Below are 18,815 nucleotides of genomic sequence, written 5' to 3' on the forward strand. Positions count from 1 at the left end.
AGCGTGAACAGGTTTGTCCAGGTGAACCTGAGATTACAGCAGTTCCTCCCTACACACCCTGAGGAGGACCGCTGAGTTACAAATCTGCTCTAACTGACAGGACGAGACTGTTTACACTAAACAGTTTTTTTCGCAAAGGAATAGTTCAATGACGGATCAAATTTCATGAGTTTTCCCTTTAAAACAAACATAGTCAACTGCCAAAACACATTTTGGTGCCTGAAATTTGCTTCTTTCGTTTTGCACATGAGATAGAAGGTTAATGTAGCTAATAAGTAATGAAAGCTTATAGCCCAGCAGTCAGCATCCTGCTAACTGCATGGCTAAGTAACTGGACGTCTCAAACCACAATGTTAAGTAATCTCAAATACTTGCTTATGTGGAGTTTGACACTATATCATAATATTATGTAGGAAGGAGGGCGGCACGGTGGCGTGGTGGGTAGCGCTGTCGCCTCACAGCGAGGAGGGCCTGGGTTCGATTCCCCGGCCTGGTGGCCAGGGTCCTCTCTGTGTGGAGTTTGCATGTTCTCCCCGTGTCTGCGTGGGTTTCCTCCGGGTTCTCCGGTTTCCTCCCACAGTCCAAAGACATGCGGTCAGGCCAATTGGACATGCTAAATTGCCCCTAGGTGTGAGTGTGTGAGTGACTATCTGTCTGTCTGTCTGCCCTGCGAAGGACTGGCGACCTGTCCAGGGTGTATCCTGCCTTCCGCCCGAAGACTGCTGGGATAGGCTCCAGCATCCCCCCGCGACCCTGATGGAGAAGCGGCTTAGAAAATGGATGGATGGATGAATGGATGTAGAAAAAATGGCATAGCTAAGAATTTTTTTTTAATCTTTTGTCAAGTGCAGAACCAATTAACTAATGAAGATCATTCAGGGCACAGAGAAAATAGTGTTAATTTCATTCTTTGCCTAACTGTTCTCATAAAGGGAAAAGTAAAATTTTGGTTTTGTTTAACAAAATCAGTCACAATTCATTTTTACATGACCATTTTCTAATCTCTCTTTATTTCTTAGAATCAAACTGGCAGTATTTGATTCTAAGAGATGTGCCCTTGAAGAATATTAGATAAGCATTCATATCCATGTGGACAAGCACATCTGTGTGTTGGCATAACAAATAATTTAGCTACTAATTTGAAGGGATTTAGCTCATCCCTTCAGTCAACAGTGCTGAAAAGCAGACAACAACTCTTTCTAGATCAAACTGAAGTACTCCCATTTCTTAAGTAGTTGTAGATCAACCTTTACTGTAGTCTCATCTGTGTTGACCCTCTTTCACTCAAATGATTTAAATGGGGAACACAGCTGATATCTGTCATCGATAACAGTGATTAGTTGGTGCAGTCCTAATATGAAGAAAGTATCATATTGTATTGATTTGAATTTTGTGTGTTGATACACCACTAGTTTAAAGCGGACAAGCATTTGAAAATTCAAATCATTAGGCTCCATGAGATTGTCACCCTTACTGCAGCATGTGTTACTGCCCTCTAGTGGAGGCTAAATATGTAATCGAAAGGAATGAACTGGAGATTTGTAGTTTTAGTCACGTTAATAACTAATGATTAAACATTTTAAAGCTACATCTGGTGTGTTTGAGCAGGAAAGCATGGACATCTGCAGGTGAACTTCTGAGAATCTACTACATAATATTAAATATTACAACAAGGAGAAACAGAAGTGATCAATCTGTTTAATGAGTGTTAAACAGTGAAACAAAGCATATTGTCCAGCTCTTAAAATGTACAACAGTGGTTACTGCCATTACAAACAGAATTCACCAAACACAAGCAAATAAACAAACAAAATAATGGTATTAGGAAATCAAGTCATAAAGGCACAGTTTGAAAATTACAGAACTTCAAATGCTTTGGACCATGTTGTATGGAAAAGGGAAATGAAATCAAAACTTTTCCATGTATTTTTCTTCCTCTCCGAAAAATGCAGACAGTAAAAAGTTTAACTTAGAAAAACAAACATTTATAAAAGAAGAAATGCATTAAGACTTAAGTCTGGATTCAAAAACATGAACAGTTGATGACAAGTGCTACATAATCTTGTCAGTGGAAACTGCATACGTCTATTTTTAATGTAAAAGTCCAATAAGTGAAATATTTGCATATTTAAATTCTGATTAAATTGCTAACTGCAGGCAGGCAGGATGTGTTCATGTTGTCTAATCTGAACTAGATATTTACACCTTCATATTGTACCGTCCCAGTAGGGATCAGCTATGAGTGGTCATGTAAACAGCATCTTCAAACAGTAGGATTCCTCCAGGCATTTCAGAATGATGGCATGAAAACCACCACATACACTTGAAATGTTCGTTTGACCCACTTGTCTCTTGCTTACCAGGGTTTGACCTGGGTAGAGACAGCTGGCTGAAATGTACTATGATTGTTGAAATAACCTTATAAGACGGGACCTTTTCCTTCTTAAAATGGAAATGTGTACTTCAGTGCTCCATCAGTGTGGAGGTTGTTTGTCAATCAGAACAGTGATTTCTCTGCATGGACGCTCACCCACCGAACAAACTGTAAACATTGTCATTTTCATTTTTTCCCCTTCCAGATCCGTCCTGGCTTACTCAGTGGTGATATGCAGTGGTGTTCCAGCGATACCAGGATCTGGAAAACAGAATGTAGGTAGGTTATTGTATTGTTTTCTAACCATTAACTCAAACTGTAGGACCATATGTGACTCTTTTCCCCTTTATGCGTTCTGTGTGACTGCCCTCTAGTGGAGGGGCACTATATCAAAAGCAGGTATGCATCATATCTAACCAGGCTGCTGTTTTGTGCATCCATCCAGGCACAGTCAACACTAATCAACACGAACAGTAATCATTCATATAAATATTGTCAGAATAATAGAAGTACTTTTCAGATTTATTGCTGGATATTTTGTTCCCTCATGTACCACTCTGCCAAGGAATAGTTTTAAAAAAAATAAGATCTTGAAAAAATTATAAAAATTATTAAAAAAAAAAAAATTCATACCCAGTTCATCTAACATATTTCTGTGAAGGAGCTTTTAGAGGCGTTAAATGTTTTAAATGTCTGGTTCCTGTCGCCACCACCGTGAGCAACTCTGATGGGACGAGTTTCTCTGGAATAGTGTGTTGCTTGCATTGCCAATTTGATTTTTAAAAAGCTTTGTTAAACTGTTGATTTAAGACGTATGAGCCCATGTAATGTGTAATCAAATAGGTGGGCTTTACCCCGTAGTGGTGAAGGATTGGTTGACCCCCTGTGATGTCAGAGGGCTGGAGGAAGAAGACAGTGTGTTGGGGGATGAGCCACGACTTGGGCTGTTGGGAGAGGAGCTGCTTGACACTGTGAGAAAGACCCACCTATTACCTCAAGAGTCAAGCGACTACGTATACAGTAGATGATATATGTGTTCAGTATTTCAAAGACAAATCCCACATTCAAATCAGACTTACCTCCTCCTGAAGCAAGAGGACTAAACGGTCTGGTAGTTGGAGGCTGAAACAACAAGTCACCTTTATTAGCTGAGGATTACGCGTTTAATAGAATTACTTAGGTTATCTTTTAAAAGACTTAAAGTACATCGTACTTTCCCTATTAGCAAACTAAAGCTACTTCTTTCAGTCATGGAGCTGCTCTTGGTTAATATTGATTAATGTTAACTATAAATTCACTATGAACAGATGAGTTAAACTGATGTGAAGTCACAACCATGAGGTTTTTGCACCTCATACATGCTGAATGGACTGAGCAGTGAATGGTCTCTTTTTATTTCCTTCATGTTTCCGTTTTTCTTTCAAAAAGAAAGGAAAAATTCAGCTTTCCATTTTATTGAAATCCCTTGCACTCACCAGCCTGGCGTTGTAGTTATGTGGTTTTATAGGTGAGGTGGACACTGGGCAGTAGATCCTCTTCTCCTTCTGTCGCCGGTTGCAAAACCATACTCGCACCACTTCCTTCTCCATCGATAGCTGCTCTGAGATTAGGGTGATCTCTTCTGAGTTTGGTTTGGGGTTCTACAGAGAGTAGACAGAGTTACTGTGGCAGCTAAAACCATCTACAAGGTGCCACAACCCTACTTATAGCTAACAGTTAATGCTACCCTTGCAGGGCATCAGATACTCACATCTAAGAAGCGTTTCTCCAGTGTCATTTTAATATTAGTCTCAATACTTGTCCTCTTTTTTCTCTTCCTCCCATATCCCTCCATAAGAGGTGGTAAGCTTGCAGGATTGGCCATCGAATCAGAGGGAGAGTTTTCTGAGGACAACAACAAAACACAAACGTTCTCCATGGAAAAGTAGTGCCGAATAATCAGCATGGCATTCATGACTTTGGGTTGCGTCTCCATATTGGGTGTAAATACCTGCATCACTCAGCCACTTCTCTAGCAAAGGTTTGAGCTTGCACATGTTCTTGAAGCTGAGGTTGAGCGCCTCAAAACGGGAGATGGTGGTCTGACTGAAGTCATTACCATAGAGTTTCCCCATAGCCAAACCCACGTCACCCTGCAAGATCCACCAAACACCATCTCAGACAAGTCACCAAACTGTGGACATTCATGCAAAGCCTTCTGTACAACATAGCAGGGGGTACATTTGTAGTATATTTTCCTAAAACCAGTATTCTTTGTATGAGATATCATACTGTAAGGCCAGTGGGCTTTTTATGTGTTAAAAGGTTCATTTTAGTAAGTCTTATTGCCTGTGTGAAGCCTAGCTTGATGCGCCTTTGTTTGAAGGACTTGGCGAACTGTTCCAGCTCCTCCAGATCACTGGGCTCATCCTGTTGTGAGGGACCCACATGCTTAGGCACCTGCAAGTGGGACATGTCCAAATGTCCATCAATAGAGGGCCCAGACAAGCCTGTTCGACCCATTGCCTGTGCAGAGAGAAGCAGAGGTTTAACACATCTGTGGGGTAAGTAGTGTAGGTAACAGCATTGTTTTCAGAGAATATTCCAGCCTTTTTCAGCCTATTTATACAGAGTCTCTGTATTGTATCATCACAGTAATTCCAAATAATTTATAGATACTAAGATAAGAACAGAAAACTTTGCCTATTCCTGCCAGGTAGAGGGACAATTTGGCTGTTTTTGTCTTTTTCTTTTCTTCCTTGTTTCTGGAATCAGTATGTCAAAATATTGACTTAGTGTCACAAAAGAATGGCTACATTTCTCAGAATGACTTGGTACACTGGAGTAAAGACTCATTATTTTGACATACCAAGTCAAAGTTTTGAGAAAAGAAAAAATTAAGATTCGTGGCAAAATATGAAGAAAATAAGGAATTATTTTTAGCTACAAAGTCTGTTTTGACACACTCCTGCCCAAAGCAGAGAAGAGAAAAAACAGGCAAATTTCTCTCCTCTTCCTGGCAGATAAGGGCTTCCATAGAAAATGTAACACAACAACACAAAAAAGCCCTTTCAGTTACTTTTGCTTTGCCAAACATTTTCTGGTATCTATGTGTGATCAGGCAGGAAGCAGTGTAAACTCCACCCACGCCACTATGCTGGTAACATATCGTTACAGATTCTTCCTTGTTTAAAAAGAGTGCCGTCGTCAACAAAGTCATTATACAGATTTTCTGTTTTTTTGTCCAACTTTTTTACAAATTCCTTGACTTAAAAAAAATTAAAGTGATCTGTATAAACATGTTTTGTATAAATGCTTAGTGACCGAGTTCAGTAATTGCCTGTTGGCTCCCGTGTTACCAACCATGCAGCTGATAGGGGCTGAAAAATGCTGGAGTATTCCTTTAACTTCAGAAAACGTACCTGAGGAGTGAGGGCCAGGCCTGGCTGATGCTGCAGGAGACCTGACTGGGTTTGAGATGGCAAGGACAGGAGATTTGGCTGCAACAATGCTGTGAGACAGTGGAGAGAAAGGAGGAATGAATAGGCCGCCTTTTTATGACATTTTAATTTACATGTGTTTTTGCGCAGAATTTTTGAGCAGGAAATTTTGTCTGAAATCAGTAAAGTCCATGGTATTTTAGAATTAATAGGTCATCAGTGACATTAGGTATTAGACATGAAGTTATATGTTTTAGTCTTAGTTCTGAGGATTTCTGATGTATTAGTCCTGGGAAAATAATCATGTAGAATCAAAAACTACACAAAGAATTGTTGTAGTTTCATGGCACTCTATGTAGTCCAGGGTACCACTGACCTGCTGCTTTGTACCCCTCACAGTAGCAGTATCTGTCATTGCAATTAACATGCCCTTTTCAGTGCTACGGTATTACTTGGCAGTGTCTTAGAGACCAGCTACAGCCTAATATGATATTCTATGGTATTTTAAAGAGAAATTCCTTTTTTCCATTTTTAAAATTCTGTATAATTCGGTTGTTGAGATGTGAACCAAATCAGAATGTTTTGATGTGAAATCGTTCATTGTAGAGAAAGTTACCATCTCAGGTTTCTTTCCAGTGGTGGTGATAGGAACCAGAGGTTGTGATGTCTTCGATGCAAATATAGCCCTTTTATTTACTATCTAGAATAACCAACAAACCCAGATGTCTTATGAGTTTTTATGTGTAATGTTGATTGAATGAGCTTATATGTAATGTTGAATAGAATAGAATAAAATAGTAGTAAATGTGAACGATGGACTGCTTTTCCTACAACGCCCTGTGTGCATCTCTCCATCAGGAAAAGATTAAAAAATGTTTTAGGCCAAATTGATCTCAAAACTATCATAACTTTCTCTGAGGATGCTTTCAGGCTATTACCTGCTTCAGACATCTGGTTCCTTTCATCACCACAGTGAGCCATTCAGACTTGGTAAGTTTCTCTAGAATTACTTTCTTAACATCTTGATGTAATAAACGAATTGGTGGAAGTCCGGCTTTTGGAAACTTGAATAACAACCAGTTAATTGCGAGAGAGCCTAATTGCTGTAAAGAAGTCAGATAGAATAGCAGTAAAGTCTGTTGTTAAATAATAATATTTCAGCCTCTAGTGGTTTTCTACTGCACTCAGTGTTATTTACTTATAGGCAACTTATAGGGAATACCTTGACCTAACATGGCTAACAACAAATGAAAATCAGTAGTCATCAGTTAGTATAACTGCATTTGCACAGTGCTAACAGTGGCTATTCACTTTCATTTGGTGTTAGCCACCACTTTTTGTCTTTTTCCTTAATACAAATAACTCGGAGGTCAGGTGGGTAAAATCCAGGTTTGTAAGAGATTAAGGTCAGAATTTTGGTTTAGATACAAAGAGCTAGTGTATGGCTGTCAGCCAGGAAAAACTGCTTTCCTTCAGTATCCTGTATTTTTCACTTAAACAATATTAACGTGTACCTCCTTTAAGCTTAAAAGGGTTGTTGTACCTTTGCAGTGGCAAATGGTGTTCTACAATATTAAAGCCATGAAAATTAAGCTCAAAGTAAAGAAATATAAAATAAAGAAAACGGATATCTGGGCAACATTTGCTCTATTCATAGATTAATCAACTGACACTAAGATCATTCTGTGTTTTGAATTTTTATTTTAGTGAATTGTAGTCATGTTGTGAATGAAAAGCTGCACAGCAATGACTGATGCTTGTCAGTGTAAATGGTGAATGTGCATTAAAATGCATGTCTGTTGGAATTATTTTAAACATGTAAATGTAATTGTGTTTTGATAATAAGTCTTGTCCAAAGATATTTTTGTCAGTGTGGTTACAGAAGCAATTATTAAAATATAACATGAATGCAGTATTAGTAAACTTCCATGTACAATGTGACTTTGAAATTAAGTGACACTGGAGAAGCTCAGATTTTAGTGATTTTGTTAGTGCTGTTACAACTTTACTGATCTTGTTCAGTATGACAGTCTACAATTTTTCCACTTGCTGTGCATATCAACATTTATACCCTGTTTGCCACCACACTGGTACAATGACCCACAAACAAATAACTGAATAAAATCCTGCAAACATTTCTGCTTATATCTAGACTGTCATCATACACTGACTGACCTTGATGCGCAGGCTGAGCCTGGGAGAGGAGAAAGGAGGAGGAGGGGGTGAGATGTGAGCCAGACATGAGGACCAGCTGGGGCAGGGGGTGTAGTGATGGCAGCTCCTGCAATAACATTGCACACAAAGGCTTCTACGTTGGCGTACGGCCACTGCATTGCTAAAGGCCCACTGGAAGAGCCAGTAATAACAACATTATCTGGTTGACTTTGATAAGGAGTAGAAATGAAAATGGTGTACCCCAGGCAGCTGCCCTGTCGGTGCTGGTGATCCCTGCGTTAGGTGACATGCCTTATGTGATGCGGTGGAGTGGGGAGAATCGTTCAGGTCCTCTGTCTTTATCTGTGAAATGGGAGAAATTCAGTTAGCTGCTCTGATTAAAGCAATGGTTCTCAAAGCAGTCCTGCAGGCTTTCCAGACATGCCATGTTTTTTGGGGGATATTTTTCTTCAAAATTCTAGCTTCCAAAGCAGCATATCAAATCCATTAGGAGCATTGAATACCTGATACAGGTGCTGTGGAAGCTGATCTAGAGCAGAAATGTGGACAGGCTGAGGACTGGTTTGAGAAGCACCAGCTTAAATGGATGCGTGGTCAGTTTTGCTTTGTTAAGTAATCTTAAGTAGACTTGCCTATGACAGTTTGATATACTGTTTTCTATTAAAATGGATAAAAGTCCACACAAAATCCAGGCTTCAAGATGGCTGCAGCTTTTAGCTACAGTGGGGGTCCAAAATTTTTCATTTAAACCTGGATATTTTCAACAAATATTTTAGAATTTAGAAAAATATTAAACCATGAATAATTATGACAACTTAAAATGAAGACACAGTCAAGATCGCTATGTGAATGTAAGCAAATTTATGACATTGACATATGACAAAGAGTCAAAACCATCATAGATATTTGATTCTACAAATTCTGAAATTTCATGTTAAATGTGGGTGAAAAATGCAAAGCAGCAGCATTTTCGCTTTTGGACCCCACTGTGTCACATACATTTGCCTATTTATATGAATAACAGTATGTCAAATGGTATCAGAAGCTCATAAGCAAGTTTGTTTGAGATTACTGAACTCATTGTGGTGTGTGACGGTTTAGGCATGTAGTTAGCACAATGCTAAATGGAGGCATACACGTTCATTATTTGATTAACTGAATTAGTGTCGTAGCTCCAGTGCAAAACAAAAAAAGCCTCAGAAACCAAGCATGGCTTGGCTGATTGACTACATTTAGGCTGAGTAGGGCAATTGTGAATGTTTTTGACTGAACCATCACTTTAAAAGGAAGATTTATGTATATTTACTTACTGTATCGCTTTTTTACAGTCAAGCTGTTAGCATAGTGAAAGTTATGTGTTAAATGTTTTTTAAATGTTTTTATTTACAGTATTCAACCATTGTTAAGAATTTGTCTTAAAATTTTGAAACCTCAGCAGGTTTGATGCCAAAAAAGGGTTGTGATGCTAAAAAGGCAAACAATGAATATCTCTCTCTCTCTCTCTCTATCTCTCTCTCTCTCTCTCTCTCTCTCTCTATCTCTCTCTCTCTCTCTCTCTCTATCTCTCTCTCTCTATCTCTCTCTCTCTCTCTCTATCTCTCTCTCTCTCTCTCTCTCTCTCTCTATCTCTCTCTCTCTCTCTCTCTCTCTCTCTCTCTGTAATTTCCAGCTGTTCATTTCAGCCTTTGTTCAGTTTATATTCAAGCACATTTAATCAGCATTATTGTATGCAACAGTAGAGAATCTAATCATTCTGATTTGAAGATACTGAATCCGGTATGCGATGATGCGAAATCTCAGCTTCCAACACAGCAGTTCCAGAAGAATTGAAACCTTTGACAGTTCAAAAGGTGGCTGGTGTGCTTCCGACTGTTATCGTTTGTCTATTTGTTTGCAGCTTCTGCAGGTTTTTTTATCCAAAATGACTTTATGATTTGATTATGTTACGTATGATGTTTTATCATGTCTTATTATGTTTACCCTGGTTTCCTGTTTAATTTTGCAAGTAGGAGGTAAGTTAGATTGACATTTAAAGCTCTTATTGGTCTAGCACCAGCATATCACTTTTACAGTAGAAGCAAAAAACATACTCTACTTTTAATGTAAGTCAGTGGAACCAGACTTTTTTCCAAGATCCTTTTGGATCATTTCTGTTTGCCCATTCATGAATCCAGACTGCTTCACTCAGCTGAGAAAGGCTTGGTGCACGTTTCTAGGATCACTTACAGCTAATTTGGTGGAAGATTACTTTCTTATGAAGCTCCTGAACTCTTGAATAGCATTCCAATGAATATTGGGAATGCAGGCTTCATAAGTGTTTAAGTCCAGGTTCTTTGTTTAGGCTGGACTGTGCCTAGAAGTAATGTTGCAATGTTTCTGTCATTATTATTCTTATGATCCCATCACAATGAACACAATCTCATTGACACCACTGCAAGAAAAGCAGCCCTAGACTTTGATGTTTTCAGCGTTACAGAACGCTAATTCAGCCTGGATGTTGTTCCAGGCTTCTCCAGGTTTTCGCCACACAAAAAAGTCTAGCTTCAGTTTGATCTTGTGCTAATAATTTTCTCTTCAACATATTTTCTCTTAAACAACATTTTGTGATTAATGAATACCAGTGGCTAAATTGTTGAGGTCTAAATACCTTTTTAAACTACTTTATAGTTTATATTCTTTGTATGTGTGTGTTCACACCAAGACCAGTAAGGCTGCTTGACTTGTTCAACCAGAGGGAGCTTTTGAAAAACATTCCTTCCCTCCCCTCGGGCTGCGGCATATGCAAATGGCTTCAGAAGCCTGAGGCTGGTTCCTGTACATGGAACACACTGCAGTCTTCTGCTTGAGATCAGATGACAACACTTTTTATGACGGATCACGTTAATTGGAGCTGCCGTGAACCATTTTAAAAGAAACAGTAAAACCTAACGTGTATAACGTTTTCAAGTTAGACTACTGTGTGTCATAACAGCTCAAGTGGCCTTCAGCAAATGTGCCTAAGAATGCATAGAGAGAGAAGTAGAGGAAAAAGCTTTGCTCAGAATTTACCTGTCTTGTGAAGTCAATTCCATTTTGTTCAATGTCTGTAGAAAAAAAGGAAATATTGTTAAATAATGACACAAATTACAGAAAATTGATTGAGTCTTTAAACTTAGTATATGTATGTAGGCCCATGTGTTAATTCCCCACTCCCACTTAGAACTACATTACTTATCATAATCTTTACCAAGTAACTTACATGGGAGGAATTACTAAATAATACGTCTTAGGACTTATATCTGAATATTAATGCAGTTTAGTGCAGTTTATTGGGCTAATCACCATAAATAAAGCCTGAATAGCTCCGTATCGGTGTACACTCTTAAAAGAACACCAAATTAAAGGTGCTGAAAGGGTTCTTTGCCTGATGCCATAAAAGAACCTCATTTGGTTCCCTGAAGAACCTTTCATTAGATGGCTATTTAGAGAGTATATTAAATATATGAGTGTGACGATCCTTTTTCAAAGTGTAAAGAACCTGTACATAATGTAAAGGTTTTAGGAAGAACCCTTGAATTCTAGGAAGAAACTTTGTATTATAAGAAGGTTCTTTAAGCCTATAAAAGATTCTTTACACTCACAGATCTCTTTGACAAACATGGTTCTTTAGAGAACCTTAAAACCATTGTACGTTCCCTGAAGAACCTTTTTTTAAGTTTAATAAACCTCCATGTAATGCATATGTTATAAGGAGAACCCTTACGTTCTAGGAAGAAGCTGTAGAGTGTGGTTCTCTAAAGTGAAGGTTCTTTAAGCATTTGAAAAGTTCTCGCACTCAAATCTCTTTGACAAACATGGTTCTTTAGGAAATCAAAGGTGGTCCTTCTGTGCCACAAAGGGTTCTTTCCATAGGTTAACCAATTTTGGTTCCCTAAAGAACGTTTCCGTTGAGGCTTCTTCAGAGAACCATTTTTGTAAACGATATGAGAATAAAAAACCTTTTAACCTTTTGAAATTCCACAAAATCCATAATGTAACCGTTCTAAGATTTCTCAATCAAGAAAATTGATAAAGAACCTTTATATTATGTGAAGCCTTTATAAGGTTCTGTATACTCTCAAAATCTCAATGTTAGACATTTTTTCAGGGAACCAAAACGTTCTTCTATGGCATCGCTCAAATTAAAAGCTTCTGAAATGCTTCTTGGTTTGGAAATGAGGTTTAAAAACCTTGAATTGCAACGGAAGCTTTATGTTATGTGGAGATTCTTTAAATTTTAAAAAGGTTCTTCTCACTCACATCTCATTTAGATCTGTTTTTTTTAGAACTATCAGTTGGAACCTGGTTCTTGCTCCACATATTTTTATATTATTATTTTTTTTATTTGTATTGAAAATAATACACCTGCTTGTAATTTCTGCAGGTATTTTCTCTGTGGAATGACCTTTTATATATTTCTTGCTTATGTCTGTCTCTCCAGGACTTCTGAAGTTGTGCTTTTGGCTGCAAATTCCATTCGTCTCCGTGCATTGGCTCAGAGGGGTTCAAAGGTCGCCAGCGCCAGGTAATATCTCCTGATTTGAAATTCAAATGGGCCTGTGTGAGGCTGTGGTTAGCGCATCAGTGCACTCTCGTCCCGCGCTATGGAAATCGGCCCTCCTCCCCCAGCCAAACTTCCAGTATGGAAATGAATCGCCCATGCAAATGCGCAGGTATCCACGGCAACCTTTCGCAGTCCCTCATATTTGAATGTTTACAAACCCCCAGGTGCCTCTCTTACTTGGTTCTTCTCTGTTGTGGTCTTTTTTTTCTCTCTTTTTTTCACGCTCTTGCACACACAGACAACAACACATACAGACAACTAAACGATTGTCTTACAACATTGCCAGAAACTTGTTTTAACTGCAAACATATTTATTGTAACATAAGTAACTGAGTTTAAAATGGTAGTTGTTCAAATTCAGAACTATAAAACTCATACAGATGGTTTTGTCAAATCCTCTTGCACATCCATTTAGGATGGTTATTATACAAACAATGGCAACATTTAATATTCATTTTTAAGTTATTTTTGGAGTTTACACCTCTTTTTTTTTCTTTGGGTTCACCTAACTAAGCATTGCAACATTACAAAGATAACAAAAGTGTTCAAAAAAGGTCTGGATGACATTCATGAAAAATGCCTAGGTGCACTGCATCTTATTTATTCATGTGTGCATCATTTTCACACATAAATTACAGTACATCAACACCATTTTGTGTTTGTTTACTACCTTTTGGCAGCAGTTGTGTTGATGTAATATGTAATATTCATGTGGAGATTATGCATATATTTAAATCAGTTAAATTTAATGCGTTGCTTTTTTTCAGTGCAGCAGTTTCTAATACCTTCAGCAGACAGCTAAGAAGAAATGATGTGCGTATGCTGTTGTTATTGTCTATTTAGAAAATCGACAAAAGTGCCCAAGGACATCCTGCTTTAGCATTAAAAACAGCAGCAGGTTTACTGCTGAATACAGAAATTATTATTCATTATTAAGAAATCTAATAATTCTCACCAATGTACTATTACGTCTGAATGAGTTTTGAACACTTTGGACTAGTGGTGCACAAGCTTTTATTTCCTGTTGTGTGGTGGCGGCAGTGTGGTAGTGCAATACTGATGGTAGGCCAGTGGCCAAAATAGAAATCAATAGAAAAATTGAATTTAAAAAATGTACACATTTCAAAGTAAACTGTGTTTCATTATTAAAATATTTCTACAATACAAGGTTTAAAAGAAAAAATAATAAAAATAAAGTTACACATAGTACAAAAATGATTGTTCTGTCACTGGTTGAGTGGGTGGGGTTGACGTAACAAATCAAATGTCTATACAGGCCAGCTTTGGCCTGCAGGCCACACTGTGAGCAGCCCTGCTTTAAACATCTTTATATGTCAGAAACATATAAACATATCTGTTTTCTTTTCCTCTGTATTCTCACATTACATGGAATAAGGCATGTACTCAAGTTACGGTGTAGCGATACAGCGTATCAGTTGCTACTTTAACCTTAATGATTCTTTTTAGAACCAAACATCTGATAAATAGGTTTAATTTGGCTTTTTAAGTAGGATTAATGAAAAAAACTGAATTTAAAGTTATCATTAGATGATAATTACTGACTAACCTAAAACAGTTTTGGTTTCAAACAATAAGGGTTACAGGATGTTACTTTTCAACTGAAGTTTGTTTGTTATTTGTGAGTTTGTTTGTTTGTTAGATTGTGATCCTGCAAAAATATTTCTCGTCTTTTCAGAAGCAGTGCAGATATGTGCACTAAATTCCTTTTTTTTGTCTATTATTTCTCAATTTAAGCAGACTGACAAAATCAGATCTGCAACCTTACTTTATGTTAAGAATTTTAAACTAAAATACAGACTTTAGCAGTTCAAAATAGCTGATAATAGAGAAGTTTCACTAATATTTAATGCTTTTTTTAGGTATATGTCTTTGCAGTTCTTCTGTGTCCTTTATTATGGTACATTGTTCTATAACTGCTGAAATAGAAAAGTTTATTAGCCTGCAAAAGCATATCGTCTTGTTATGAATAGTACAGATATGCGCACCTGTCTGTAGGATTTGTAACTGAACCTAATTATTTAACATTACAGGAAGCACTGCAACACAAAACGTTCATTTTCCAAATTGTGCTCTCTCGGAATCCAAGTTCCTCATTTCAGACGATGTGTTCCGTACTGAAGTTACTATCCTGCGCTGCCTCAGGGTACGAACGCTTCACTGCAAACAACAACCCCACCAACCCCCACCATACATCCACACATCCTGGTAGATTCCATGTGCGTTATGAACATCACATCCTAGAGCCACAAGCATCTTGTTTAAGTCATGAGGAGAAAGAATCTCTTGCGTCTACCACCAGTCAGAGAAAAGTTCATTACGTTGTTTTTGCTGGAGAGTGGAAGAATGTGGTGAAATTAGTCTTTACTCCTGGTAGTAAATAGAAAGAGCTTTTTTGTCTCAATACAAGTGGAAAACTCATTTAATTGGGTTATTTCATTAGTCCATTAGCATTATAAAACGCTAGTTAAACCAGGAAAAAATATGCTTTGTTGTCAAGTGGATTTAAGTTATGTAAACAGGTTTAAGTCGTGTTAATACTATACAGCACAAAAGAAAACACATTATGGCACCTCTGGCATATTCTTCTGTACATCACAGTTTACAGTTGGTGACAAAGATAAAATTGAAAAAAAGTCAAGACAGTGCCGTATAATGTATTTGTTACAGTTGAGAATGTCATTAAAGGTTTTGCACAGACTTGTCTGAGAATGAGACCATGACGGCCAAGACAAAGAGCTCCACTCTGTCACTGGTCAAAACCACAAACGGCTCTGATGACAGACAAACGGCACGCCACAGCTTTCTCGTGAATCCGTCTCCACCAGACGCAAAGGTCCAACAACAAAAGTCAACAAAAAATGAGTTCCAAATAAAGCAGGCTGCTGGAAATATTCCATCAGAAACAAATGCTTTGTATTAACACCTTTTTTTATCCAACGCTCGTTTGAGGCTATACAGACTCATTATAGTTACAGTGATTGATGATAGTTAAGAGTAAATAGAGTAAATGTAATAGTTGAATTTAAGCCTAAACTCCAGTGAAAAACTGCCCCCAGGTTTGACTGCAAACCAAACAGTAACTCTTCATTTGAAGTGTCACGTTTGTTGGTGAGGTTGTATATACTGTTATTTTTAAGGTGTCATACGTCTTTATACCTGCTGCTATGGAAAAATCATGTAAGCCGTAATTTGTGAGTTATTTAGAAGTTTTTAGCTTGTATGTTTATATTAAACTCATAACTTTTAGAATAACCTTTTAACAAATGATCATTTCTGATTTTGTTAATAAAATGCACAACCCAGTTATACAAGTTTGAACAACAGTTGATGTGATTACTTTTGTTGTCTAATTCTGCTACTATTTCTACTCTACTAAATACTGTTAGCACTACAGAAAGGAATAGCAGAATTATTACAGTGATACTTTTCACCTTATCTTTTCCCCCTTAACTCGCCGACTTTTAGAAAAAATGGACCGATCCCTTTATCCGTGTCCTCCATCTTTCCTTTTAAATTCCTTCAAACACCTGTTGGGTTAACAAGTGCATCAAAAACAGCCCAGCTGGACTGACCATGGCTTACCTATGTGTTCATGCGGAGGATCCCTCTGCTCCACAGCTTCTGTGCTCATCTTAATATCTGTAAATGATAAATACAGCTGATTTTCCTACAGGATCACAACTTTATGCGGACACTGGGGCCAATTCATGGCACGGGCCCCACGGTCAGTAAAATGATCTTGAGGTTTATTCTAATAGCTCCGACTTTCAAATGGTCTCCCTTTATGTAAAGGGCTTGTTGTAATATTCATAAGGGCTGAGGTGATCCCTGGGCTTAGGCTTTCCTCTCTAATCTCTTCTAGTCAAAAACATTTAAATCGGTCAATATGCCGCGCCAACAAGTGACTGAGCTCTGTGATATGATTCTGGCCATAGAGAATAGAATAGGGCGCTGGGGAAGTGGCCACTTCCAAACTTGTTGGACGCTAGCAAAGAGTTTTAGCACTCACCGTGGTCAGGAGACGGTGAAAGAATCCTTTTTCTTATCTTCTGTGTCTTCCTGAAGGTATTTATAAAGAGAAGCCAAAAAAAAGGGTTTTAGATGCTAAGAAGAAACTCTGAACATTTGGCAAAGTGGGTTAGTGGTGGAGTATTCACCTTTTTCACGATCCCACATGACCTGATAGACAGGTGATTTGCATAAGGCCTACGGTGCGTCCTATCCACACTCAGTCATTTTGCATAAAACAACAAAGGGGGAGATGGCAAACTTCGAAAAAAAAAAGCTCTACAGCATGTGTGACTTATCCAACATGAATATATGTGCGTTTCTCAGTGCCACTGTTTATACTGATATGCTACCATGCCTGTAAATGGTTTAAAAGGCGGACTGCTTTGTGCTAATCAGGTACATGGCTTGCAAATGATTTAAAAGGCTAAGTGAGACTGCTGTGAAGGAGGGAAATGGTTTATGAGTGTCCCACAGTTCTAAGTCCTCAAAGTATTACTTGGTGTGTTCTATTACATTTTTGATGTAAAATATTCCAAATAGGACCTATTATAGACCTACAGTGTGCTACTTATTATTATCTACTATTATTGTCTACTACCTACTATTATTGTCTCATTGTGCGTTTTTATGTCATCATTTTTAACTGGCCTACTTTGCCTGGACACTTAAAACTGAAAGTGTCAATTGAGAATAAATTGCTGCCCCCTATTTACAGAAAAATATAGAACTATATGAATGTAAAATTAGGTCTATCAAAAATGCAACAAATAAAAGAGGACAAAATCTATTTCAGTTCAGTTTTAATTTTGAAAACAAGTTTCATTTTGGTTTGTGTAGGTTGTCAAAGTTTTTTAAAGTAGCCAGTCAGTCCAGGCTACCATTATATTTAATAGACTGTTATATTTAATAGCTCAGTAAAACACTAAAGACACTACATTAGCTATCACTGTAGTTATGTGACATTTGTACTACTTTGTTTGAACAGGACATCCTGAAAAGTTAAATCATGCATGTATGGACGCCACGGACTCTGCTCTGCTCTGCTGTGCAGTTTTAGACAACTAACACAAGAGGGCAGCGTTCAAATGAGAAATAACACTGAGGTAAAGCACAAACAGCTTCATAATTGTCTACTAATGGCTATATAAAGTCATTGTATATGCAGTTAGTGACTAATGGCTTGTCCTAAAATGTCATCACACAACACTGAAATGGTTATCAATGTGGCGACTCGTCACTTATTAGTATCATTATGAACTGTTGTCGGTTCCAGTTCCTGGTAATCATATGGACAGGGATTCTCCAGAATGTTCCGTCTTCTGTTTGGATCTTTTTAATGGCTTTTTCATGATTACTCTGCTGATTGTCCCTGTTTTGTAGTCTGTCTTGTCGTCTTTTCTAAGCATAATGGTTATAACAGTTTTGGAATGTGTCCAAAGTAAGAGAGCTTCAGTTTGGTTGCCTGGGCTTGAGGATCCATTCATATTTTTCTTTGCTGTCCAAGGTGCCTTCAAAGCCTTCGCCAGCAACAGTTCAAAGGCATCAATAATTTTCTTGCTTTTTTATTGTCCAGCTTTTGCATCCATTAAGAACCACAGAAAAGACTGTTGCCTAGACAGTTTGGTCTTCGTAGAGACACATCATTACATTTTAAGATCTTTTAATGTGCCTTCTTCCTTGTTCTGCTGAGGGCCAAACTGTCATTTTTCTTGACTGCTGAAACTTTTGCTGTTAATAACTGAGTAGGCAAAATCTGTCTATCTCTTCCACATCAGCTGTAAAATGAATTGTCCTTCCTGTTGAGCTTCAGTCTTTTCAAGATGTTCTTTAACCTTCCTTATAAGGGCCTCCAGATCGTCCTGATTTTCCTCTATGAAAGACGTGTCACCTGCATATCAAAAGCTAATGATATTTCTAGCACAGCTCTTGAACCCTCAATCATCTTCCTCCACTCCTGCATCTTATATCTCATTCAGCATTTTTAGCTGGAATATAAGGAATATCTGCTATATATCAGTGCATTTGCTGCTATTAGTCAGCCTAAATGGAACAGGTTTGTAAAAGCCAGTGGAAGTACATCCCATAAAATCAAGTTTTCTTCCATAGTTTTTGCACTGAAGCAAAGAGACTAAGGAAACAAATCTGTACAACCCAAAAAGTGACATACACCAAAAAGCCAAAAAGTGGCTCAAATAAGAATGTAGGCTTTAATAAAACACACAAGGCACCAAAA

At 37.9% G+C, this 18,815-nt stretch overlaps 1 protein-coding gene across 2 annotated transcripts; it reads right to left on the bottom strand.

Moving 5' to 3' along the window:
• Positions 1-1,678: 1,678 nt before the first annotated feature.
• Positions 1,679-16,713, bottom strand: pou2f3 (POU class 2 homeobox 3). Of its 2 annotated transcripts, XM_017697393.2 has the most exons (13): positions 16,581-16,713; positions 16,154-16,210; positions 11,017-11,051; positions 8,209-8,310; positions 7,969-8,074; positions 5,776-5,864; positions 4,703-4,879; positions 4,365-4,506; positions 4,125-4,258; positions 3,850-4,014; positions 3,454-3,496; positions 3,229-3,343; positions 1,679-2,635 (listed from the first exon to the last, which is right to left on the bottom strand). In XM_017697393.2, the coding sequence occupies exons 2-13, from the start codon at positions 16,200-16,202 to the stop codon at positions 2,596-2,598; spliced, it is 1,197 nt and encodes a 398-aa protein (XP_017552882.1). In that variant the 5' UTR covers positions 16,203-16,210; positions 16,581-16,713; the 3' UTR covers positions 1,679-2,595. The 2 variants fall into 2 exon arrangements, with proteins under 2 accessions (XP_017552882.1, XP_017552889.1); XM_017697400.2 differs by lacking the exon at positions 16,581-16,713 and having other exon boundaries at positions 16,154-16,304.
• Between the last annotated feature and the right edge of the window lie 2,102 nt (positions 16,714-18,815).

The sequence above is a fragment of the Pygocentrus nattereri genome, chromosome 23, assembly GCF_015220715.1.
Source record: "Pygocentrus nattereri isolate fPygNat1 chromosome 23, fPygNat1.pri, whole genome shotgun sequence".
NCBI classification, from domain to species: domain Eukaryota; kingdom Metazoa; phylum Chordata; class Actinopteri; order Characiformes; family Serrasalmidae; genus Pygocentrus; species Pygocentrus nattereri.